This window comes from Zonotrichia albicollis, chromosome Z, assembly GCF_047830755.1.
Source record: "Zonotrichia albicollis isolate bZonAlb1 chromosome Z, bZonAlb1.hap1, whole genome shotgun sequence".
In the NCBI taxonomy this organism is placed as follows: Eukaryota; Metazoa; Chordata; class Aves; order Passeriformes; family Passerellidae; genus Zonotrichia; species Zonotrichia albicollis.
In genome coordinates, this window is record NC_133860.1 from 2,837,207 (window position 1) to 2,862,144 (window position 24,938).

Here is a 24,938-nt window from a genome sequence, read left to right on the forward strand (position 1 = left end):
TTTTGACAAGGAACTTGTATAACTTCAGAGTGTTTGGAACACAATAAAGCCAAAAAAAAAAAAAATCACAAGCAGTGTTTGTTATTAACATTTCTCCATTAAAGTGCTAATGAAACAGACTGTCCATATTTTTGGTTTTCTTCTCTTGTATAAATTACCTGGATTACATCTCACTCAAATCACTGCACTTCTCTTTTTAAGGATGTTGAAGGCAATCCCTGAGATATTTAATGGAAAACCAGGGTTGGAGCAGACATTCTCAGGTGCAGCCCTCTTCCCCACCACGCAACCAAAAGATTCCTCAGAAGCACTGAGCTCAGCTGAATATTATTTTGAACAGCAGAGTGAATGAGTTTGGTAGCAGCACCTCCTTGGTTTACCTCTCCAGGACGCTGTCCTAGGACAGCTGTGTGCTCCACTTAATGCAAATCAGGCTAAACCAGCTTTTGGCACCAAATCCCGAGCTCTTGTGCTGCCTGCTACTCCCATTCTTCACGGGAGGAGCGAGTGAATTTACCGCTGCAGGGCTTGGTCCCTACGCCGTTTCTCATTTCCACTCCCCTTATTACTCAGTTTTGCTACTCAGTAGCAAAACCAGCCTTTCTCCCTCCCTATCTTTCCTGCCGCAAAAGACAATTTTCCTTGCCTGGAGTAATGGCTCGGAAAACAGCTCATTTTAGCGGCAGCCTTGACGACCACAACCACAACACCCTGAGAAACAACTTTGGAAAAGGGGTTTTTGCAAATCCTAAGTGAGAAGACTTCTGGTGCTATTTTTGACAAATTTATGACTCTGCATTTCAAAGAAACAGAAAGTGTTATTTTGTTTTAAATAGACTAAATTGCATGAAAGATATTTATGCCAGTTTCTTCTCCAAACTAGAAGATTGGAGATTTTCTAGATTAATCTTCAAGACTTGTGATTTGTTTTGTGCGCTATTTTCTTGTGTCAAAGATGCTAGAAATACAACAGAAAACTGCAATATGTTTTAAATAACAATTTCATGTCATTGCTGGTTTTCTTAGACTGCAAGAACTCTTACAAGAATTGCCAATATAAGTAAAAGTCACTTTCGCATGTCTATTTTTTTTGAACATTCTTTATTGCCTGATTGATCTGATGTCAAAATCCACCTATGAACATCCCACTGATATCAATAAATCCAATATTTTTTAAACTTCATTCTCATTAGGATAACACATTCTTATGCAAAGAAGGCAAAATAGAGGCTGATGATTCGCCCTTAGCAGACTAAAATTAAATTTATTCTGCCCTTTCCTGCTGTGTTTCTCATTCTTTCCACCATTGGTCTGGAGAGTTTGTAGGAAAGATAATCTGCCATGCCTTTGCAGAGTGTCAGCACAATGGGGAGCACAAAGGTCTTTAATGATAAACCATGTAATGACAAACTTTGCAATGCAGCCCTGAGAACAGTAGTGTCAGTGCCCTTGGTGCCAAGCTCATTTATCACTTGATAAGTTGATGAATAAAGGTCACTTCAAACAGTAATTCAGAGGGCATTCATGGTGTTATCCTTGATGCACATAATTCTGCCTTTGTGAAGTCTTAGTCCAGCACTCTCAACAGCGATCCTCCTAGGATGTGTTCATTATGTACTTTGACTTGGGCTGTTGGAGCAGAATAACATTCCAGGGATACATTTTTCTGAGTTAACAAAATTAATTTTTCCCTGCCTTTCATTCTCCTGCGGCTGTTTTTTTCTGTCGGCCATCTCCATTGCATGAGGCTGCCTACTTCTGGAAGTTCTGGTACCTCAGCTGGCATCTATTCTCTACTCCTACACTCCTCTAATGTCCGATACAGAGGCCGAGGACTGACGAGACAGTCTGACACTTGAAGGTCTTAAAGGCCTTTTCCAACCTACAAAACCTATTGTAAATTAAACTTCTGCAAGCGGCTACAACCCGCAGGTTGGCTGCAAACCTGGATTGCCCCACACTCGTTAAACACTACCAGACACGTTGAGGAACCCCTCACCGCTTCCCAGCGAGAAATTGGGACCCTAAAACCCACCGGGCATCTCTCCTGTCGTTCGGGCCTCTTGCTCGGGGGAGAGCACATCCCTGACATGGGGGCACGGGCGGCGGGAAGGCCGAGGGTCCGGGGGACACCGGGACCCCCCGTCCGTCCGTCCGTCCGTCCGCCCGGGGAAGGCGGGGGTGCGGCGCGGCCTCCCGCCCTCCTTGCGCCGCAACCACTCCCCGCAAAGAAAGTCACCAGGGGGTGGGGAGATGGTGACAGCTCCAGGAAGCCGGCGGCGGCACCGAGAGACTCCGAGGGAAGGCAGCCCGCGGGGTGGCAGCTCCCAGCCCGCCGCCGCCATGAGCTCCGCGCAGCGCCCGCCGCTCGCCCACGTCTTCAAGGGGACCTTCGTGCACTCAAGCGCCTCGGCGCCCATGGAGATCCTGCACGGACACCTCCTGGGGGTGGACGATAACGGGACGGTGAGTGGGGGCTCGGGCGGGGGTCGGGGGCGATGCCGCTGCGGGTCCGCCTCGCCGGGCGCGGGCCGGGGTGCGAGAGGCAGGGCCGGCCCCGCGGGTCCGGGCACAGACGGCGGAGCATTTTCGCACTGCCGCCCGTCGGGGCAGCCCCGCGGAGAAGGAATTTCGCACTTCGCGGGAGCTGGAGCTGGCCGGGATGGAGCGTCCCCTCGGCACGAGTCTGCAGTTGGCATAAATCTGCTTTTGAGGTGTCCTGAGCGTTCCCGGAACAGCAGCGTTCCTAGATCTGGCATTCTTTCAGATTCTTTCAGTTTCCCAAGCTGGTTTTTTTTTTTTTTTTTTTTTTTTTTATTTTTTTTATTCTAAGGGTATCTAAACAGTGATGGTGAAAATAGCTGTCTACCCACTGCACAGCCATCTAAATGAGGCTTTGTTTTTTTGTCTTCTCGTCACAAAAATTCCCCCTATGTCATATATCCATAAAGATTTAGAAATATGGTGATGTTGAGCATTTCAGTAGTATGAACCAGGCTTAAAACGAGCACTGCACTTACTGATAATGTAGAAGAGAGTCTGGCAGGGAAGCAATGTCATTTCCTTAACCCTTATCACACTTGAAACGCAGTTTCATAGTGCAGGTTGTGCAAGTAGACTGGTGATTTTTTGTAGGCTTGATAACATGTGGTCACCCTATGTCAAATCTAAAAAAGTAGTTTTCTTTCTTGTGGCTAAATAACAGGCTTCAGTGTGTCAGGCTTCAGTAACATTTTAAATATGTGCAAAACGCAGTTTGAGCCCTAACAGTGCATTTTCTCTATTCACACGGGTCCATGAGGGCATGTTTCCTGACAGCCCTCTTATAGCTGTTGAGGAGTCTGGTGCAAGGTGTATTGAAGTCTGTGAGGAGCTGTGTTTTGATGAACTGGAGGGAGTAAACACTTGCATAGTTATGTATTGGCTGGTGTTCACTAAAACAATAGATCTAAATGTAAAAAGGTTTGGCTGGTGTAACTCAGGTGCACAAGGCATAAATTCATACCACATCCCACTCTCCTTAATGTCAATTACTGAGAAAGTGTCTCTACACAACATCCATACGAAATCAAGATTTTTAGTGATTTTCTTGAAAAAGAGGTATATTAGTAAGTTACACCTAGACATCTGTGCTCTTACTCTCTCCTTTTCCTAGGGAACAAGGATTCACAGTATAATGTTATTCTTGCATAAATTGGCAGACTTTTTTTTTTTTTACACTATCTTCCTAAAATAAAATTCCCACCAGAATACAGTGACAAGCACTTTTATTTAATTCTCTTTTTATTACAAATTCTTGACATTTTAATATTCCAGGGGCTGATACAGGGAGTATCCCATATGCTCTCTTTTCTCTCTCTTACTCATAATGTAGCCTCACACAGAGCAACCACTGGAATCACAGAAGAGTTGGCTTTTCAAAAAAGACATAGTGATTAGAAAATTACTTGCCTTTATTTTTTGAATTTACACCAAAACTGCTTGTTTTCCTGCCAAAGATGTAAATTTAACTAAACAGGTGTCCTTCTTTTGCCTCACGTTGCTGACTCCATCATGTAAAAAGCACTGAGTGTCAGAGCTTGTATGAACAACTAGATTCTGTTTTGCTGTGTGGGTCCCTGCATGTCCTCCAAGGGATGTAAAATGTTATCTCTCTTCTTTACCCCAGATGAATACAAAGTTTTATGAAGAAAATCATTGCCTTTGGATATTAAACCCCAATTTATCATCAAGTTAGCAAAGTAAGGACCATGTTTAACTGAGTGGTTTGCAGAGCAGTGTAGAGTTTCCCTTGAGGAAAAGTGAAGAGAAAGACCAGCATTCCTCAGGGTAAAGAAAACAGACATAGGTGCAAAATATGAGTTGTTATTGAAATGTTGGTGTAATTATCCTAGGTGAGTAGAATATTGAGTAAATAGAAAAAAATACTAAGCTAAAAGCCCTTGTGTAAATTATGAAAAGAGTGAGAGTTGTGGAATAAGGATATTAAGCATAAGTTTTGATTTCAGCCTGTTGTGACAGCGAGTGGACATATGTCAGCTGTACAAGGAGGAAGGTACCATCTATCTGGAATTCACTGCTTCCCTTTTTTCAGCAGGCTGGGCAGTTCCTTTGGCAGCTGGGTGTTGTGAGTGTTCTTGTCTCTCATTTAGCCTCACATTCCAGTTTTGGGAACTAGGAAAACAATAGGCATCACTTAATAACTCTGGGAACAGAGAGGAAGGAGAGCATGTGGGAAGGGAAAGAGGGGCAGACCCTTCTCATGTTCACCTCTGAATGCCATAGGCAGGTGCTGCTGGATCCAAGCAGACCATGTTCCTTCAGCCAGTATAATTCACTTTCCATTTTCTTGTTAGTAACATCTTTGCCTTGTGGTGCTTGAGGGCACTCAGGGTTTGCTACATCAGGGTTGATGCACGGTTCAGTTGACCAGCTATGCTCTAGTGGAAGAGCTTTGGGCATCACTTGATATACAAAAGGCCTGAATTAGTCACAAATGTTGGGAGAGCTTTACCCCTGATCTTTGGATTCTTTAGCCCCATTATGTGAGTAACACATGAGAACTTATGGAAGTGTTTGGACAATGGGGTTAGCAGCCACTGATTCTGTGTTTTGTGATATACCTTTCCCAAAGTGCCAATTATTTTCCTTGACTTCCTTCTTTAAAGCTGAAGTTCTTAGTCTTGGGCACTTCTCTTGACTCTGTAGTGACTCTGGTGTAGAATTTCTTCTTTCTTCTACAGTGCTGAGGTGCAGAACTAATTTAAAGAACTGTGCATCCAGTTGGTTACCTTGAATGCACAAGCAAATACTGGAGCAAATGTTCAAGCATAGGATCTCAAAGGGTTTAAAGCATTCAGCATTAGAAATGCATCCTAAAGCAATGGGGGACAACTCTTGACTGATTAAGGAATTCCTTTGGGAAGTTTGTTTGAAAAAAATGTAGAGGTCTTGTTGATTTGCCCATAGCCTAATTCAACCATAAGAGACCAGGTGTCAGGTTTAGAATTGGTTTTGTCTACCCAGCTTCCTTGAAACATATCTTCTTCATTTTTCCATGATTTAGGTGTTTTATTTTTCTGCACCCTAAGAGTACATAACAGCCACTGCTTTTCCATGGCAACGCCTGTTTCCAGAATTTGTCATCTGGTGTTTCATGTTTTTCTCTCTCTCTTTTTTTCTCTCCCTCTTCATCCTTCTCCCCCCCCAGCAGCTCTAACATTGCTCATTCTGCATCCATTTTGACTTCAATATCTGAATAACATCTTTATTGCACATCAGATATTTCTGTAGGTCTGTATTCCAAGCCTTCTGCAGTTAAATTAAGTTGGATGTATTCCTCTTTGCATGGAGGAAAATACTGCTTCTTGTCAACTATTAATGGAATAGTACAATCTTACAATTTTTGCTAGTGTGGTATTTATTTATATGGCATTATTTTAATATTTTTTCTGACTGAAAATGTGAAACATCTGCTCTTTAAACAATATAAATCATACTAGCCATGATTAGTTTAAAAGGCTAGGCAGCCAATAACTTCTTGTCTACAGTTTAGCAGCATTTACAGTTTAGTAACTTTGCTTATTTTGTCTATGGAAAAACCAGAAAATGGTGAATTTCTATTCAAAAGAAGCATGCACATAAAAAATGGCATGTGAATAAGTGCTAAGCAATGCTTTTTCCAGTCCTCTTGCTCTTCCTCCTAAGTTTCTTCCTATTGCCGTTTTAAAAGTACTAAGTTTTGCCTTTTTTAATGTGGTTTTGTTTTTCTTTTTAACTGATGCCCTAGCAACTGCAGTCATGAGGGTGACATAGGCCCTCCATGTGAGCATCATTCCAGGAGCAGAAGGATACTGGTAGCAGAAAGAGTATTCCCTTGAAATTAAGGGAACCAGCTCTTACACCAAGGGAGTTAGAAGACCATGAATTGGTTTCTGGCAGAGGCTGTGGTTAGAGGCAGGAATTTCTGTAAGTTCAGGTGGGCAGTCTTTGGCCAGGGGAGACTTCCAAGTCCTCTAAATTGTCAAATGTTGAGGAAACTTGGATCCTGCATGGAGCCTGTAGTGGGCATTGCAGTCTCTAGGCTCCACAGTCTCTGTTTCCTGGGGACCTGTCATGCCTATTAGTGATAGACCAGAGAATCAAAGAGTTGAGAATTCAGCTGCTAAGAGTCATCTTGTAGATTAAAATACCACAGAAGTTAAAAATAAATAGGAAATGTGTGAAAATTCTGACTAGGCAACAGCAACTCATCTTCAGTAAAGTCTGTGTTCCCTAGGAGTCAAATGGGGTTGAGTTTGGCTCCAGATTGTGGGGTTTTATTTTGCAATAAACAAAGATCTCAGCATCCTTTTAGCCCATTCTGTAAAATGAAAATATTATCCACATTTTCCCCTTCAAGTTATTTTCTCATCGTAGGCATGATGGGAAAATAAAAATTAAAAAAGACTAACACAAGCAGAAAATTAGGAAATATTTAGCTTGATGTCAGTCAGTCATAGGCACAGGAGGTAATTTGACCCCTCTCATTGTGAGTACTGTACCTGCATTCCTGTGAGGCTGTTGTACAATTCCTCACAAGTGACTGTCCTGCTGGCATGGGGTTACCTTGCAGGACGCTACGGTCTGTGCTGTTCTGCCTGTGTATTACCTGAGAAGGAGTTAACTGTTTTATTACAAGTTACAAGGTGGGTGCAGTTACTCACTGGATTATAAGAAGGTATTTCAAAATCATGCTTGATAGTCAGGAAGAACAAGAGTCTCAATGCAAGCCTAACACCTCTGTAGTAAGTGTGTAAAATTGGTTTTAAGATATAACTTGTTTTGCCTTCATATAAAGCTGATGTGGGATGCACGTTTGAGGTACTTAACTATGTTTTCTTTTTTTTCAGATCGTGTTTGTGGAACAAGCTGATCAGCTAGAGCAACTGGCTAAGACTTGGGGGTTCAAAACATCTGACATAAGACTACTGAGTAAACAGTATGTGTTTTATTAAGATTAGCTACAGCAATTGCAGTTTGTTCTTTGAGTGAGGTAAAGCGAGTCTTTTTTTTTACAGGGACCACATTAAAACCATATGATGCCCATATATTTAATGGCCAAAATTCGATTTTAGTGCAGTGAGAGCTCTTTACCCAAAGGTGCCTATGTTCTGGATGCAACTCAGACAGTCCATGTTATTTTTGCATTCCTTGGTTTGGGATTGCAGACATGGCTGAATTGTGCTGGATGATGTATGCTGCACAGAGCAAAATGCCATATTTAATTTTCAGGCAAAATCGCTTCCGTGTTCATGAAAGTGAGTGCCATTCTTTCTTGAAATTACATTTTATATTCATTTGTTAGCAGTGGGCTGTGCCTAATGTGAAAGTCTAGGTGTATAACACTGACACTGCAGATATGAAACTTTTTTGTTAAGACATTGACAAGTTGCATAATAAAAATTAGTACAATTAGAAGATTTAAGCCCTCTAAACACAGAGCTTTTGATTTCTCCATACTGCAGCTGGAGCATTTATTTTTTCTTCATGCAGTGAAATCCGCCAACTTTATTGTGAAGTAAAAAAGTTTTGGACTGTGTGAAAAAGTTTTGAGCTATGCTTTGCATGTAGTAGCACCATCAAAGAATTGTGGCTTATAATTGAGACCTTCTAGTAATCAACTGCTAAAAATCTTTTATGCTTTGCTGAAAGGCTAATCATACAGTACATATGAATAATGAGATATTTTTTTCGCCTGAAATAGCCTGAGGAAAAAGGAAGGTGCTGAGAATGTGAATTGATTGAGGAAGACTTTTCAACATTTATTGCCTGCAAGAAAACAGAAAAAAGAGGAGATAAAAAGAGACAAAATTCAGTTCATTCAGTAGCCAGGGAGAAGGAAAGAGGAGTGGGAGAAATGTTATGTAGTAAGGAGTTTCAGCACAAAACAAAATAGCCATAGCAACTTCGTAGTAAAGTTGATATACTCATTCCTGCTATTGCATGAACATTGCATGACAAACATATAGTTTTACAGTTACATTGTAAATATGCCTTTCCTGTCAAGATACTGAGCAGAGCTTTTTTCACCAGTATCTGTGTCTGCATTTTTAGACACAGTGTCTGTTCTTCCATTAAGCCTTGAAATTAATTGATTTTACGTATGTGTATAGACATATAAATAATGTAGAAGAAAACTGGCATACAGAAAGTAACATTTTGTAAATATAATGGTCTGGAAGCTAGAGGCATTCCATATGTATTCAAACTAGGAAACAAGACTGTGTACAAATCTCTTTTTCAGGTGGATTCTGTAGTGGAGTAATTTTAGTTATTGTCAAGTCAGTTCCCCTCTGTTTGTTGGCATTTAGGGTGGGTCAATATTAGAGATAATTAGATTAATCCTGCTCCTATACTGTTTTTCTCACAGTTAGATATATTTATTTTGTAGTGTAAATTATATTACTCAACAGCTTCATACCAAAATATGGGTATGTGTAGAGGTACAGCAGGAATCAATAGGCTGATGCTGGAAGAGAGAGATTAATCTGTACTTGCCATGTACTCTGATGGATTTTAATCAAGTATACTCTTTAAAACAAAGCTAATTACTATGGAGAATTTTTGAGGCATTTTGGATTATTACAGTTTTATTTTCTTTCCTTAGTGAATTCTTCATGCCAGGATTGGTTGATACACATATTCATGCTCCTCAGTATTCATTTACTGGTACAAGAGTAGACCTGCCTCTTTTGCAGTGGTTGACTGCTTACACATTCCCAACAGAAGCCAAATACCAGGATGGTGGTTTTGCAGAAGAAGTGTACACCAGAGTTGTTGTAAGTCCTGCAAATGACATTTACCTGCTTGACAGCATTCGTTTTTGTGTAATATAGGCATGTTCTCAGAAGGCTGGCAGAAAGAGTAGAGAAAGTTTTACTGTCATGGAAACCAGATAAAACCAAGATAGCCACTGTTCTAATTGCTAGCCAAGATTGTCTGTTACTTGTTACAGTCTTGTTCTCTTGTTGTTGGCAGTAGAGTTAATTTAATCACAAGGTTAACAATGAACTATTTATCACCTTTTCTGAATATAATGACATCTACTAATCTACAGCAATTAATCTACTCTCAGAATTAGTACAGCCAGCAGGTGCAGACAACTTCAATGTAGCAATAACCAAGCATAGTAAAAGAAAAATTAATTCAGGGAATGTTTCCTTTCTTCCATAAAAGTCCTCTATTATGAACCCACCATCTGAAAAAAAACACATGAAAGACAAGATACTTCTGATAGATGACAGATCTGGGATGTTCTGGAGTAGTAAAGAAAGCCATTGCTGCTGCTGAGGTCTTTATAGTGAGAATGTCTTTCACTCCAGGGGCCTTAGAAGGAGTCTCTCAGTGGTATTGTGGGTCGAAGAAAGACCGTGTTTGAGCTAGACTGGTTCTGAGCACTATAAAGTCTTTAAGATCTGCTGGATGGACAACTCTGCAGCTATTGCAGAGTACTAGTTCTGGCCTATAACTGATATTTATCTTTTAATTTGTGGATTGAAATATCTTCAACAGATGAAATTATTTGGCCAGCATAATTTGCCTTGCATTTGTCTATTACCCTGGAAGTGTCTGTTGCCAATATAATAACATAACAAATCTGAAATAAATAGTTATGCTGTTCCCTGCCACACAAATTTTAAAAGAAATTACTTTCTGCCATCTGCCATGATAAAAGCATGCAGGAGCAGCCTGGTCACAAGCACTTTTAAGCCTTCAAGTGCTTAAAAGAGAGAGGTGGCCTCACCTTTGGGCCGTGTGTCCAGCACGCTGTTACCGCCCAGGCTGAGCCATCCCAGCACATCCAGAGACCTCACCCTGCACCTAAACTTTCATGGAGCAGATGTCTTTTCATACGTTTCATTGTGTTTATGAAGTTGTAATGAAAAAACAGTCGATTTTTTCAAATCAAGGTCCTGTTTCCAACAAATGCCTTCTATACTCAGCAAAAGAAACAATTTAGGTGAAATTTTCCTTCTTTTGGCTGGAACCTCCTCTTTGTGCTGATGATTTGGAAACAGAATTGTTTTAGATTTACTTTAACAACATTGTTAGGATTTCAGAAGTAGAGAATTCCGAATTTTAAAAGCTAGAAAAGACAAAGGTAACTTGTCTTTGTAATGACATTGCTATTTTGAGACTTTTTTGGAACTTTTAAAGATTTTAATCTGAATATTGTAAGGAAAAGACAGAGCTTGCCTTCGTGTTTGTCAGATAATTAACTCTACCCTTCCTCTAAACATTGTGTGGAATCTCCCACCTTTTATCTCATTAAAAGAAATTTAAGAAATTCTCAAATGATTTGGCAGCCAGAACCCAAAAGTATAGTGTAGGTCTGTATGTTGGATAAGTGGTCAACATAGTTTGTATCAGTCCCAAGGATGAGAGAAGCTCCAAATTTCATCATGAATTAATGTAACTAAAATCCCTGGTAATTTACTATTATGTTCCCCAAAAGTAATATAGGGATTTCCTTTCAGATGGTATATTAGATTAATTATTAACTCATAGTTTGAGTGGTTTTGCTCAGTTTACTTTTACAGTTAAGTTTGATGCTTGGTATTTGAGGGCAACAAAGCTTTTGGTACATGAAAACCTGACTTGTTTTTCCAGCTAGATCAGGTTGCTAAAAGAAAACCACCATGTTCCCCAAAAACCTTGCTTTGCTAACACTACACAAACACTGCTTCACCATCAAAATTGGAGAGCCTTTCATAACTAGGAAATAGAAAAAATTACTAGTTGTTTTTATTTCTAAATATAAATTGCAGTATTTCCAGTTTGGGGAAAGGAATAATAACTGATTTCTATGGGTTTAGCTGCTGTAAAAATTTTGTGAGCAGTTTTTTGTATTTATTAACCCTCAGACTTAAAAAAGCTTTTATTAAATTAAAAATCTATATTTTTACCTTCCCACTTCACTGCAAAATTTCACAATAACTAAATGTTCTTGCAGCTTGAAATGAGACTTCCTGTTCTGCATTTTGGCAGCTATGTTGGCTTTTTTCTCAGACAGTTGAAATTGATTTCTTTTTTTAGAGACGAACTCTAAAGAATGGCACGACTACAGCTTGCTACTTTGCAACAATTCACACAGATAGTTCCCTTCTTCTTGCTGAAATTATAGGTAAGTCTAACATTGAGTTTTGAAGGATTATGTGGGTCGTGTTAGTTGAAGGAAACAATGTTTAGGAGTTTAAACTAGCTAGGGATCTGTCTTTCTCCTAATTTGTTTTTTATTCATTGTACCTGTCACACTGTGTCCCCAGGCCCCACCTGTTACCCATGTTCATTTAAACATCTCTGTCCTTCTTGCTGCTCCTTCTCTCCTCATTCCCAAGTCTGCTGCTGGCTGAGCTTGAATTAGGTCTGCTGGACTTGTTCTTCAGCTGCCTTTTCTAACCTTTTGTTATTTGAGGCTTAAAAGAACTGAATGACAGGAGGCCCAGTCGGTGCATTAATTACCTGATACACTGAGGTTTCATCTGATAATCAATATCAAAAATCTTCACACACCCTCTGAAATCAGAGAAGTGGAAGCTGCATCAGAATCCTTCCCTTCTGTTCATAGTTGCAAATACCTGCTTGAAAATATTTTTGTTCTTGGAGGATTTCTCAAGGCTCAGACAGCTCATAAAGCAGAGAAATTTAATAAGAACCTCAAATTTCATCAAAAATGAGCTATTCTGATTTATTTGGAAAATTTTGAAGCCATTGCATTAAACAACTCAAATAGTAAAAGTGGACAAAGTGATCTAATTTTAAAACGCATTTGACAGCCTAGGATATTATATGCATGTTTTACATATGATTTCTGATTTTTTCATCTAGCATGGGTAAATCTCAAGAAAGAGGCCAGAATAGATCTGGAAATTTCTCCCTCTAACTGTTCTGTTAACAATCTTTGCCTGTTAGCAAAAAGAACGATGGTTTGCTAAGATCTTTACGCCTTCTCTCATCTTCAGGTAGTCATCTACTGCAGCTACTGTACTTTGATGCTTGTGTTTCTCATCCTTTGTGTTACAGCTGTCTTCACAGACTACCATTAAGAATTCTGGTTGTGGTTAAACTATAGTAATCTACTTCTTATTTATGAGTATTAATGTGGAAGACAGCTCCTATTTAATGCTGTTTGTTTCCTTATTTTTTTTCTTTTCTTTTTATCTTTAAAAGTCACATAAATAATCCTAACTTAGAGACAAGGCAGGAGCATAAGTTCTGGTCATCCTAAATGTAGCTGGGTGGGGTGGAATTAAATTTTTTTATTTCAGTACAAGCTTTGGTAATGGTTTCTGAGAACCAGTGATTCTGAGCTTTATATTCTAATGCATCTCAACAGATAAATTCGGTCAACGAGCATTTGTTGGAAAAGTCTGCATGGATGTGAATAACAGTGTGCCAGAATACAGAGAGATTACTGCTGACTCTGTCCAAGAGACAGAAAGGTAAAATGATAAAATTGATGGCAAAACTTTTTAAAGTAAGATTTTTGCTACATCTGAAAAGTGGATGCGAACTTGTCTAAGAGCTTACAGGTGTGAATTTATTAGCAACAGGCTTTTTTGTTCCAACAGTAGTATCCCCTACAGTCCTGGCAATTCCTGCAAATCCTGGCAGTTCCTGAAAAAGTTGCTGCACAGCCCAAGGAGCATCCCTCTGGCTTTTGTAAATAGAGGGAGAAAGCACAGATCTAGGGTTTGAGAGGATATGTCTGTTTTCTTCTGCCTCTTTTCCCTTTCACAGTTGTGTGTGTGGAGGTCCTGGGGCCTGACATACAATGGTGAGGTGGCAGCCAGTTCCTTCATCCCCATTGACTTCTAAGCTATTTCCTTCCATCATTTATGTTAAGGCTTTATTCAAGCTGTAAGCTCAGCTCTCATATACCCCATTTTAAACATCTCTTCTCCATCACAGCACCGGTCAAACCACTCCAACATGCAGCTGAGAGAATGAAGGGGAATCAAATGAAGGCAATATTTGTAGTGGAGGAGAGCCAAGACTGGATTATTGCAGCTTACTATCATGTTTCTCTTGTCTTTTGCACCCATGCTCAGAAAACAGTTAAGCAGACATACAGCTCTTCTCATAGGGCTATCTATTTACCTATATAAATGTTTCAGATGTCATGCTGAAAGAGAAAACCCCTAAGAGTAATATAAATATCTTTTGGCACTTGTGTGAGGTTGCTCCCTTGTTTTTACAAATCATGCTAAAGGAGTGACAATAAAAGTTAGAAATAGTAATGTATTTCTATAGTGTTTATCTTTAAAGAAATGTTTAAAACATGCAGTGTGAGTTACCTTCACTCTTCTAACCTTTGTTTCCCTCTATGAAAATCCCCAGTTTCCATAATACGGTGCAAGTCCTGCCAAATGGGCCTGAAAGACGCAGAACTTCCAATTCTGATAGTTTTAAAAGCTTCAGAAGGATCTAAATAGCTTTCTTTCAAATATCTATCTTCTGCCTCCAATAAATTCCTTTTTGATTGTGTAAAAAGAAATTATTCTGAAGTTTGGGTGAGAGGTTGGCACAAGTACTCCATAGCTGTCTAGGGAATGGGGCTGTGTGCTGCCTGGCATGGATCTGGAGCACTTACCCAAATCACAGCCATACAACTGCAGAAGGACGAAAAAGCTGTTTCATTAAGAGGGTAACATGTTAGTTGGGTTTTTGTTGCTTGGTTTTTTAAGAATCTAAGAAATGTGATCTGTCACACTGTCAGAAAATGGACTACATTCATTTCAGTTACTTAAAGTCAACATTCAGAAATATTTATATTGTATGCATGGAAACAAGATTGGAAACAATTCCAAGTACTTAATATATTAAATTTAATTCATCAAGAATTTGAATCTATCATTCTTAGTCAAAGAGGATTGAATAAAAACTTGGGGAATTGAACTCTAGATTACCATATATGGTATTATTAGTTATAGTCAGCTGTAAAGATGAGAACCTGTGTTCAAGTCTGTTCTGCTATAGAGGACAGTGATTTGAAGCTGAGCTTCTTTCCTCACAGAGAAGTACATAAGCCAGCAAACTATAGCCCGTATTTGCAAAATATATTTCATCACATTTCATCAGTTTTGAAACAGCTCACTCTGTTCAAATAATGTGAGAAAGAATGAAAACAGCCACATTGAAATTTTGGCTTGTCAACTGGGCATTATATTTCTGTAAAACTTCTGCTCAACTGTGTATTTTATTGATCAAGTTCTGATCATACACTTCTGATTAAGTGTGATCAGGTTAATTGGTAAGAGGAGAAACGGGCAGATGGCAGCTAATTCACTTGGCATTTTAGCTCTCAAAGTAAGACAATGGTGGGCCCAAACTCCTTTGGTGATTGCAGAAATCAAACTCAGGCTTCTTGTTTCCATCTGGTGATGTAGTGCGACCTTCAGGGCTGTGAATGTAGCCTCTAGCATAATTTTCTTTTTCCTCTGAAGACATTTGAAAAAATTGATACAATATTGTTGTGATCAAAATGATACAGTTTACTTACTATGAACTATAACATAAAAATTCACAGAGATCCTGTCCAGAAAGTGTCTCAAACTGTCTTTCACATGTCACTTACATACACTGAACAAATGGGCTTTGAAAGAATTTCCTCCTCCCAAAGTAGGAGGAAGCTTAATTTGCTTATCTGCATTATCCATAGTGACTGCTTAGGATTTTTTGTAGAGGTCTGAGTGGCATTTTATTTAACAGAGTAAGTAAATCTTTATTTTCTGGAAGGTAGATAGTCTATACACTAACATTAATATAAGATTTCCAAAAAATCAAGGCTTCTTTAAGTGAACGAGGACATATGCCTCTACTGCAAGATATAAAATATTGCTGCATCTTTTAAAACTTGGATTTGAAAAGGTTTAAACACTGTAATTTGAATCATGGACAAACAAATTAAAGTTTGGTTTGTTTTTTCCTTCTTCAGTATTGCAGCTGTAGGTTATAATTATGTTTTCAATTCATATAATGTAGCATGTGTTTGGTTTTCAGGGAGAACTCAGAATAATTACTGCTTGTCTAATGCTAAGTATTGCAATGAAAAAAACATTTGCATGTTCAGAGTCAAATTCAAAACTAGCATAATTGGTGTCACTATGCTGACTTCATTGTGTTCCCTTTTTTTATTTCAGCTGAAAATCTGGCTCAAAATTTTGTAAAACAATTGATCTGTCAGAAATGTTTAACAGGGTATTCAAGTATGTATTTTTTATATTTTTCATAATTAATAACATAGAGGACAGATTTATAGCAACTTTATTTCTACCCTTTTTCAGGTTTGTTAGAGAACTACTGGAAAAGAAAGTAAGTAGTGCTCTTTGTTGAATTCACTTCTGTATTCAGAAGATGCTGTGCAAACACATGAAATAATTAATCCTGCTATCCAAATCTTTTGTCTTAGTGACAAATCAATAAATATACGTATGTCTGTGTAATAGACAGATATCATCACTCTGAAAAATGTTCTGGTCATGTTGACAAAGGTACTTGTAACAGTGTAAAATTGGTTTTCTGTTCTCAGAGCAGTGCAATGTTCTGTGTGTTTCTCTACTGAGTTAAAAAACCTTGCTTCCTAAAAAGGATGATTTTCTTGTTAAGAAAGGTGGAATTCAGTTTAGCACTCTTAGTATAGAGGTAGACAGACTAATTGAAGGAATTCTCTCCAGAAGAAATCACTATTCTTTTAGTAAAGTTACTAATCCACTATAAAATTAGTGTTTTATGTCAGTGCATGTCTTAAAGTGTGTTTCTAATAGCATTCATGCTTCCACTCCAGTGGTAAAGATAGAAGTTTACACTCCAACATTATACTCAGCAGTACTTTTCTGAGTACTTTTCTTATCAGCCTTTGGTTTTCAGTGGCTTCTTTTGACATCCCACCTCAAAATATTCAAGAGCAGCTGCCTGGAGTTTAATGCCTAATCTGAATGTATCACTAGAGTTTGTTGGCTATTTGCAAAGACCTGAGCTCCTTTTTTCTGGGAGATAATACAAAGAACTCTAGTCCAAGTTATCACTTACTGGCTTGTGCTAAACTCTGGCCTCTGACTGGTGACAGAATTGCAGTCCTGCTGACTGTTGTTTTAGGAAAATTTTAATGTAGAGATGCAAGGTGTAAACCTCTGTAGTTTTTAGTGTCTTCTCCCCTGTTTCCTGTTGTATAGCATATTTGATTATGCCACTCTTCTTCTTATATAAGGAGTTCAGGGGTTTGTGGCTGTTATGAGTAAAGAGGATTGAACAAGGAAATGGCTTTGGTTTTATAGACCTTGCAGTTTTGCACAATTTTATCTTCAATGGTCATGGAAGTGTGACTGAAAAATATCTGGTCATTCAACTGACTTCTCATCATGCATTTAGACTGTTAGCAAATATGAAAAACTATCCAGTGCTGCTGAAGGCTGGCGAAATTTCAGGGACTTGATGAAAGTTCAAATAAAAACACGTTCTTTAATAAAGTTTATTAAAATTATGGTCAGAAACCCCCACTTTCATTCTCTGTTTCTGCAATGAGATGCCTAATGAAAGAAAGGAAATGATTATACAGCTTAATTTGAGTTGGCAAGGATGCAGTAAGCAGTAAGCAATGAAGACAAAATGTAATTGCTGTGTAAATGCTAGTCTTATGGTTGCTGAAATATATATGTAGAATGCAAACCCCATCTGCTATTATTTTCAGTATCCCAGAGTACAGCCTATCATAACCCCCCGCTTTGGCCCCTCCTGCACAGAGGACTTGCTGAATGCCCTTGGGGATTTGGCACAAACCCACGATCTCCATGTGCAGGTAAGCTCTCAGAGCTCTGTGTGCCATTTGAGTGGTGTGGACAGACAGCGTGCTGACCATCTAAAGATGCCTTTGATCTCAGCATCCACTCTGTTGTAGGCTTGTTCTCTCTTTCACTTCACAATAACATCGTGTATTATTTTATCTATTATTTTAACATCTTCCTGAAATTGGAAGTGGAGCCATTGTGTCACCACATCGCTGAGATGGACAAGGAACAAATGGAGCTACTTCTTTAGGTTCTATGAAAACTTTTTCAGGTCTGATGAAAAAAGAGATGCAAGGACTAGATGGAACTATAGGCTTTACAGGCACTATTTTTTATGAATGTATGTTTAGCGCCAGTAGATTGCTCAGAAGGTCGCAATGTCAGGTTCAATGCTGTTTTAAAGGACTTGCTCTATGCATTTTCTTATTGCAGAGTCACATAAGTGAGACTGAGGAAGAAGTCAAGCTTGTGGAGAACATGTTTCCTGCCTACCAGAATTACACTGAACTGTATGATAAAAACAAGCTGCTAACCAGCAAGGTAGCCACATTAAAACTTCCCAAATATGACTTAAATTAATCCATGTAGAGAATATGATGTTTTGATGTATTTATCTGAAAAATTTTTTTGTTCTGTGAAGGTCAGTGACACCTGGGGAAAAGTAAATTTGTTTTATGTTCTATGTTGAGGTGCTGGATCTTTAAACAAGCCCTCTGTGTTCCTAAGTATTTTAGAGGAAGTGAAAAAGAAACATATTTTATGCTCCCTGATTAATTTTCTAAAGGCTCAATGAGAATGAGGGCAGTGGGATTAGAAGGAGGCAAGATAAAGCTGGTGTTGTAGGAACTGTTAATTCTTGGACAGTACCTAGTTATCCTTATATTCCAAGGATGTTACCCAGTCTTTCCAGTTTGCCTGAAGGTTTCTTCTGTGGTGTTACGTTAGGACCAGTAACATTTTCTTCCTATGGAGAAGCAGCCTTGCGTGTTAAATTCTAAACATCTGCTTCACTTGCAGACAGCTGCACTTTACTGCTCTGACTATCCAAAAGCACTCTCACCTCATTTTACCAACTTATTTTACCGAGCTTTGACAGGCACACTAGCCCGAAGAGCTGAAATTCTTCACAGCTTTTTGCTGTTGAGATAAATGCCCTATACCTGCCCACAGTAATTACAGGTTAGAGACCCAGGGCACATCTAATTAGATAGTGGACTGCCCCTGCAAAAGTGAATATGAACAACCCAACTACAGTCAGCTTACCTAAACCTCAGTCAAGTTCATTAAAAAATTTGAGAGAGAATTTTCAGACGCACAAGGGGCAGGTGGAAACTGCCAAGGAATCAGCTGCTGAGCTCCCATTTCTGTGTTTGAAATTTTACCCTAGTAAATGACTTGTTTACTGTTCTTTTTGCTGAGAAATCAATATGGACTAGAGAAGTATGTACACAGAATTGACCTTTGCTTTCTTACGTGGTCCTTTGCATGTTGATTTGGTGCGCAAGTGTTCTAAAGAGCATATTTGTGCTGCAAAAGCACAGGTCTTAATTCTGTGACTTGTATGCACACAAGTGAAAATGGTAATGAAAGATCATGATTACTGATGCCTTCTGGAGTCAGGCTCCTGGATATTTGGGTAAGGATGCTATTAAACACAAGCATAGCAGCAGAACCTCAGATGTCGTCTCCCCATCCACTCAAACTAAGACACCAAATAATTTTTTTTATGTGTTTTAAAAGTGGGTGTTTTTTGGGGGGCTGTTGCTGAAATGTTTCTTTCCTTTTAAAAACAGCACAGATTGGCAGGGAAATGGTTCAGTAGCTACCATATGTAGGTCCTTATCTGAAGATGAGGCTATTCTCTTTGTGTTTTCAGCTACAGTGAGCTTGATGAGTAGAGATGAGAGAGGTACAGTGCCATTAGGAGATGCTCAGTGGAAGCAGTCTCAGTGCCATGCTCAATTTTATGTGCAGATTGCAAGATTCAACAGAGCTCTTGCTCCTCTCTTTCAGTGGGCATTTGGCATATGAGGTAACGCCAATTAGATTTGAATGGGAATAATTGGTTTATCCACTATTAAATTATCCTATCCTGTCCTATACTATGTTTTTCTTGTGAATTTTTTTTTTGAAAGTCAGTTATGTTGGCTAAAAAGTAGAAGTAATTTATCAGTTGCATAAAAAATTAATTATATTTTACATAAAGAATATTTAATCTCGTTCTCTTTCCCTGGTGGAAACCTTTAGAGAGCTAATAGGAAACATGCTAAGAGTACATACATCTTCCATTTTATTGGATGTTTTCCTATCCCCAGTACTTAATCTCTGTGTTAGCTACAAAACATAAATTGTAAGCTTGCTACAGCACTAGGACAACTGGGAAGTTCTCGCTTCTGTCTTTGGTTATAGCAGTCACTGCAAGAGCAAGTATCCTGTATTCTTTTATTTAAAAAATGCAAAAAAGCTGAAGGAATGATATATCAGGCACACTGAAGTTAATCAGCTTTTCCCTTGTGGGTTTTAAGAGCTTAATTCAAGAAGTGCATTAATTTCACTAAATGGTAACGTGTCCTTTTTGGCTATTTAAAGAAGTGCAGCAAACCTCATAGCTGCAGAAATAAATGAAATATTGAGTAAATTTGTGATTCTCTTTTTCTTTAGACTGTGATGGCACATGCCTGTCATCTTTCTGAAGAAGAGCTGAAACTTTTTAGTCTTCGTGGAGCTGCAATTTCGCATTGCCCCAATTCTAACTTTTCGTAAGTTAAAAAAAAAGGAACGGTGCATAATTAAATAAAGATGTTGTTTGTGTAGTACCCTGAGTCAGTGGTACCATTACAAAACTATGATATAGAAGCTATATGATACCTCATTACACCATAAATGACGTATTGGATTGAACATGAGTATTCATTATCCACTTCTGCATAGCATGCTCTGGACGAGTTTGTCGTCTTTCAGTTTAGTTATTGCATCTATATCTATATCTATATAAATACTTCTTTTCTAAAAATTTGTTTCTTTTGACTGTTCTCTCAGTAGTAGATGTCAGTGGCATCTCCCTTTCCCCCTGCAGTCTGCTAATGTTTTGGGGAAATGGACTATAAATTATTCTTTCTGTTGAATTGACGTGAGATACTGCATGGTATCCAGACAGAATTAGTAATAAACCAAATCTTGTACACATTGAAGGAGGGTCTTTGTCATAAAATGGCTCTGCAGCCCTGCTTCTTCAGAACTTTTTCTGCATGTAGCACACAGAACATGTTTCTTCTTCCAATCCAGGATGTGCAGCGGTGTCTTAAATGTGCAAAAGGTTCTCGAACACAATGTGAAACTTGGTCTTGGTACAGGTTAGTAGTTTCCTCTGAAAGTGTTTTTTCCTGGAAACCATTGGGAGATACATTCACCTGTTCATATTTAAAAGTCAGCATGTCTCCAATTTTTGGTCCTCCTTTGTTTTCTCCACTTGTGTAAGCAAGTGTAGACAATTGAAATTCTAGGGTTGGTCCAAAACTCCTTTAAAACAAATTTAAAAAATTAGTGAAGAGTTTTGTTGCTGTTATGAGCTTAAACAGGGCCTAAACATCAACTTTTCAGGTTTCTGGTTTTGTGTTGTGTTCTATTCTCCTGACTGTGTGTGAGAGAGCACCTTTTTTGGGAATTATGCCTTCAGAGACAGTGCTTAGCTGTAGAACTTGTTTGGCTTACCACATATGTCTCTTCAGAATTTTGAATTAAAACTTTTAGAAATTTAACATAGAGATTTATACCCAAAGCTTGTTTCTAAGACTCTGATCCCTTCTAGATGTTGCAGGTGGATATTCAGCTTCTATGCTTGATGCTATAAGGAAAACAATGGTGGCATCTAATAGCCTTCAGATCAATAAAGTGAATGAAACAGGACTAACTCTTAAAGAAGCTTTTCAGCTAGCCACTCTGGGAGGAAGCCAAGGTAAGAAGAAAATTCTATCATGTGCACACAGAGAGATACAACTCTCTTTGATTACATGTCTTCCCGTCTTCATGGGAGATGCACAGATTTTCTGGTCCAGAGTGAAATCTGACTGGTAGGCAGAGATAATCCTTCAGTTTCTCATACTCACACTAGGCTTTTTAGAGAAGAGTACTCTATTAATGCTGAGAGTTTAATAAAAAAATCTTAATGGCTTTTCAGGGCTGTACATTTGCTTTGCAGAGATCCTCAGACTTAGTCATAAGGCTGTAAATGCTTGTCTGTTTATTGTACCAGCTGGAAATTTGTTTTCTCAGCAACCATCGCCTAGAAGAAAAACTGAAATTACTGTAAAATCATGCATTCCATTTGTCATGAGTTTCTAATTTTGCTTGTGCTTTTTGAGCTGCCAGTGAGGCAGTTTGTTGCAAATCAAAACATCATGCAAATCACTCCTCACTCAGGGAAGAGGAGAAAAACAGGCTTTCCACCGTGGTTGTTCAAAACACAGTTGCATTTGCAGAATGCAATCATATAGTATATGGGTTCTCCAGTTTTGGAGAACCAATTTTGCTGTAATCAGTGTGCACATAAAAATAGATAAAATTAAAAAAAGTTTTAGTATAACTGGTATGATTTAGCAGAGAGAAAATCCACATGTAACTGAAAACCTATTATTGTTTCAGTTACCAGAAATGATCTCACTACCTTCTAAAGCACTGGTCCCAAATCTTCTCATTGTAACCTGCCCGTAGCTGCCAAAAAGCTCCACTGGGAATTATTAATGGAAGCTTAAAAGATGTAGTGAAAATGTCAATCAGATCTTCTCAGAACTGAGTTTGATTTCCTGGAGAATGTAATGGGGAAAACAGAGAAGATGAGCAGGGAACAAGTAGTGTTCTTTATCCTGCAATATACACTGTTCCACAAAGTGTGAGAATAAACGAGCTGAGACACAGAAAGGAAGACTTATAAAAATCCCAAACTCATATGGTGGCTTTCCTTCCCAGCTACTCCTGTGTTTTTTCTATATTAGGTTTCCTTAGTAAATTGTTAATTTTTTATATTGATTTTAAGCTGTTTTATCCTTACTGAATCAATTTTAAGGGTGGAATGTAAATTATTTCTACAAGCTTTCTGTAGCCTGGATACTGAAAGGAAAAATTTCAGTAGCAGAAATTTAAATGAGTGATTTTTTTTTTAATAGTTTGCTTTGTTAAGACTCCTAAACACTTATCACCCTCTTGTGTTTAATCTAAAAATTGCATTCTGCTCAAAAACCTGAAGGAATATGAGGCAGTTTTTGTTGAAAGTAGTAGGTAATCAAAATATTTCAGCATTTGTAGGAGTTTAAATGTCTTTAAGATATTGTGATGTTCCTGCCACTCACAAACTTCAATGACTTCTTAAAGTAACTTCAAGACTGAATTTCCTTTATCAGTGCAATCTGAAAACAAATAAATTATTTGCAGGTATTATGCTCTTTGGCGACTTAATTTCAGAGTATTGGAAAAATAGATTTAATTCACAGGTACTTTCTAGAAATTAAAAGGGTCCTAATTTATTTCTAAAGATGCACAGGGGTTTCTCTTTAGGAATTCTAAGCACTTGCAAGCACCCAGTCCCTGAAGATGAATTTGTAGGTTTTCAGGGCATGTGGACCTGAGAACTTGTGGTTGTAATGAAATTTTGAAAAAAAAAAGAGCTAAATATAAGACCACAAGGCAAGCCATAGAGGTAAGTATGAGGCCTTCAGACTGGCCATGATTATTTCTCCACACCATATTATTATTTGTTCCTGCTAATTGCAATTACCACTGGATACTTCTTCTATTATCATATTACTATTGCAATATGTCTATAAAACTTTCAAATTGCTTAAACTTTTAAAGAAATGCAGTCTAATACTGCCTTAGTAAGATGAATGTTATTATATGCTTTACTGTTTCTCATTGCCCCATTTGGATTTTGAATGGTTTTGGAATATAAACCATTGTTTCTTAAGTGCTAACATATTATTCAAATTGGTTTTGGGTTTTTCCTTGTAATCACCGAAATTTTTGTTTGTCATGAATATTTGAAGTAAGTTCCAGGTACTTCTACATGTTGGGAGGAGGCTGGTCCTGAAGACTTATTTGTGAGCTTATTTTCTTCCTCAGCTTTAGGACTGGATGGTGTGATTGGAAACTTTGAGGTGGGAAAAGAATTTGATGCACTGCTAATCAACACAAAGGCTTCAGATAGCCCTTTTGACTTGTTCTCTGCTGATGATTTTGAGGTAATCAGAACAGGATTGATGATCAGAACATGAATGGAAGTGATGGGGGAGGTCCATGATACAGAAAAGGTCTCTTGAGAGTGATTCTGGTGGCAGGAATTGGGCGCACTACCACCTGCGTGTTCCTGCATGTTCCATGGGGTTTTTGTTCATCAGAATATTGCTGACCTCAGTGACAGTGCCATAACACCATCGCAAAAATGCATGTAATATTTTAATGCACATTTTATTAGCCCAAGATGGCAATTACAGTTATGTATTTGCAGTGACAAATGGCAGCCGAGAATAAGCAATTTATTTTTAGTCAATACTTAGAGCTCAGACTTGAAAATCTCAGCCTGTTCCCAGAGAAAGGTTAGGTTGACTTTTCTGCATTGCTGTTACAAAATGAAGCAAGCACTCAAGATGGCTAATTTGAGTTAGAAACACAGTTTTTATGTTAACGTTAAAGCAGTGTTGGTTTTATGGTAGGGAAACACCTTCTCATTCAAAAAACTTCTCTGACCAAAAAAGATAGTTAAGAGCAGTTACTGGAGTTTATAGGTGTGGTCAGACTACCTGGAAATAATTCCAGTACTGTAAAAAGAATTATTTTTAAGTTTAAATCTAAACCTTTTAAGCTAAGTTGTTGGTCCTTAGCACTTTACAAAAATTTAAATTTTGCCTTGTTTTCAAAAAGCAAATTATGTATATTAAGTTTTGATTTCACTATTACTAAGAATATTTAGGAGAAGTGTTTTTATCAGTTCTTTCAAGCTTCAAATGATAATTAACTGGGACAGCCCATATTGCTTTCTGAATTTGTTTTCTCCCATTTTTTTAAAGGACACTCTCCAGAAGTTCCTGTATCTAGGTATGTTTTGAATTTCAGCTCAAGCTGAATTCTCATTTCCTGTATCAAATGTCTCAATTAATATTGGGGTCAATAATAAATTTATTTTTATATAAGAAAGTATACATTTGTTTGCAGTAATTAAATATATTTATCCAACTATTGTATGAACATTAACATGTCCCCAATAATTAGCATTAATATTTGACAATAATAAATACAAACTGGCCTATGATTATAATTGTTTGTATACATGTCTGGGCAGTGCCTGGGCTGGGGCTGTGCTGCTGCTGTGCTGTGATGTTGGGGTGCCTGGTGCCAGCTGTGGCCACAGCTGTGTCATGCTGTAATGAGACTTTTGCCTTTCTGAGGAGCTGTCTCACCAGCTTTCTTGGTGGCGGGTTCAAAGCCTGTTCAGATACTGTGCAACAAATTATTTTCTGTACAGATACATATTATTTTGGAGGTTTGGATCTACTGAATATACAGAAAATCCATTGCACTACTGCAGCAGCTAAATGCTATGTTTATTTTTTTTCTTAAAAA

At 38.3% G+C, this 24,938-nt stretch overlaps 1 protein-coding gene across 1 annotated transcript in view; it reads left to right on the plus strand.

Annotated features, from left to right (window-relative positions):
• The first annotated feature begins 2,222 nt into the window (after positions 1-2,222).
• GDA (guanine deaminase) overlaps positions 2,223-24,938 on the plus strand; it is a 29,479-nt gene continuing 6,763 nt past the window's right edge. Inside the window, exons 1-13 of the mRNA XM_005489635.4 lie at positions 2,223-2,466; positions 7,392-7,480; positions 9,149-9,320; positions 11,578-11,665; positions 12,878-12,983; positions 15,828-15,855; positions 17,231-17,338; positions 17,760-17,867; positions 19,989-20,086; positions 20,613-20,680; positions 21,136-21,282; positions 23,442-23,560; positions 24,386-24,413. Coding sequence (XP_005489692.2) covers positions 2,254-2,466; positions 7,392-7,480; positions 9,149-9,320; positions 11,578-11,665; positions 12,878-12,983; positions 15,828-15,855; positions 17,231-17,338; positions 17,760-17,867; positions 19,989-20,086; positions 20,613-20,680; positions 21,136-21,282; positions 23,442-23,560; positions 24,386-24,413 — 1,372 coding nt within the window. The 5' untranslated portion in view covers positions 2,223-2,253. The remainder of the gene's footprint in view (positions 2,467-7,391; positions 7,481-9,148; positions 9,321-11,577; positions 11,666-12,877; positions 12,984-15,827; positions 15,856-17,230; positions 17,339-17,759; positions 17,868-19,988; positions 20,087-20,612; positions 20,681-21,135; positions 21,283-23,441; positions 23,561-24,385; positions 24,414-24,938) is intronic.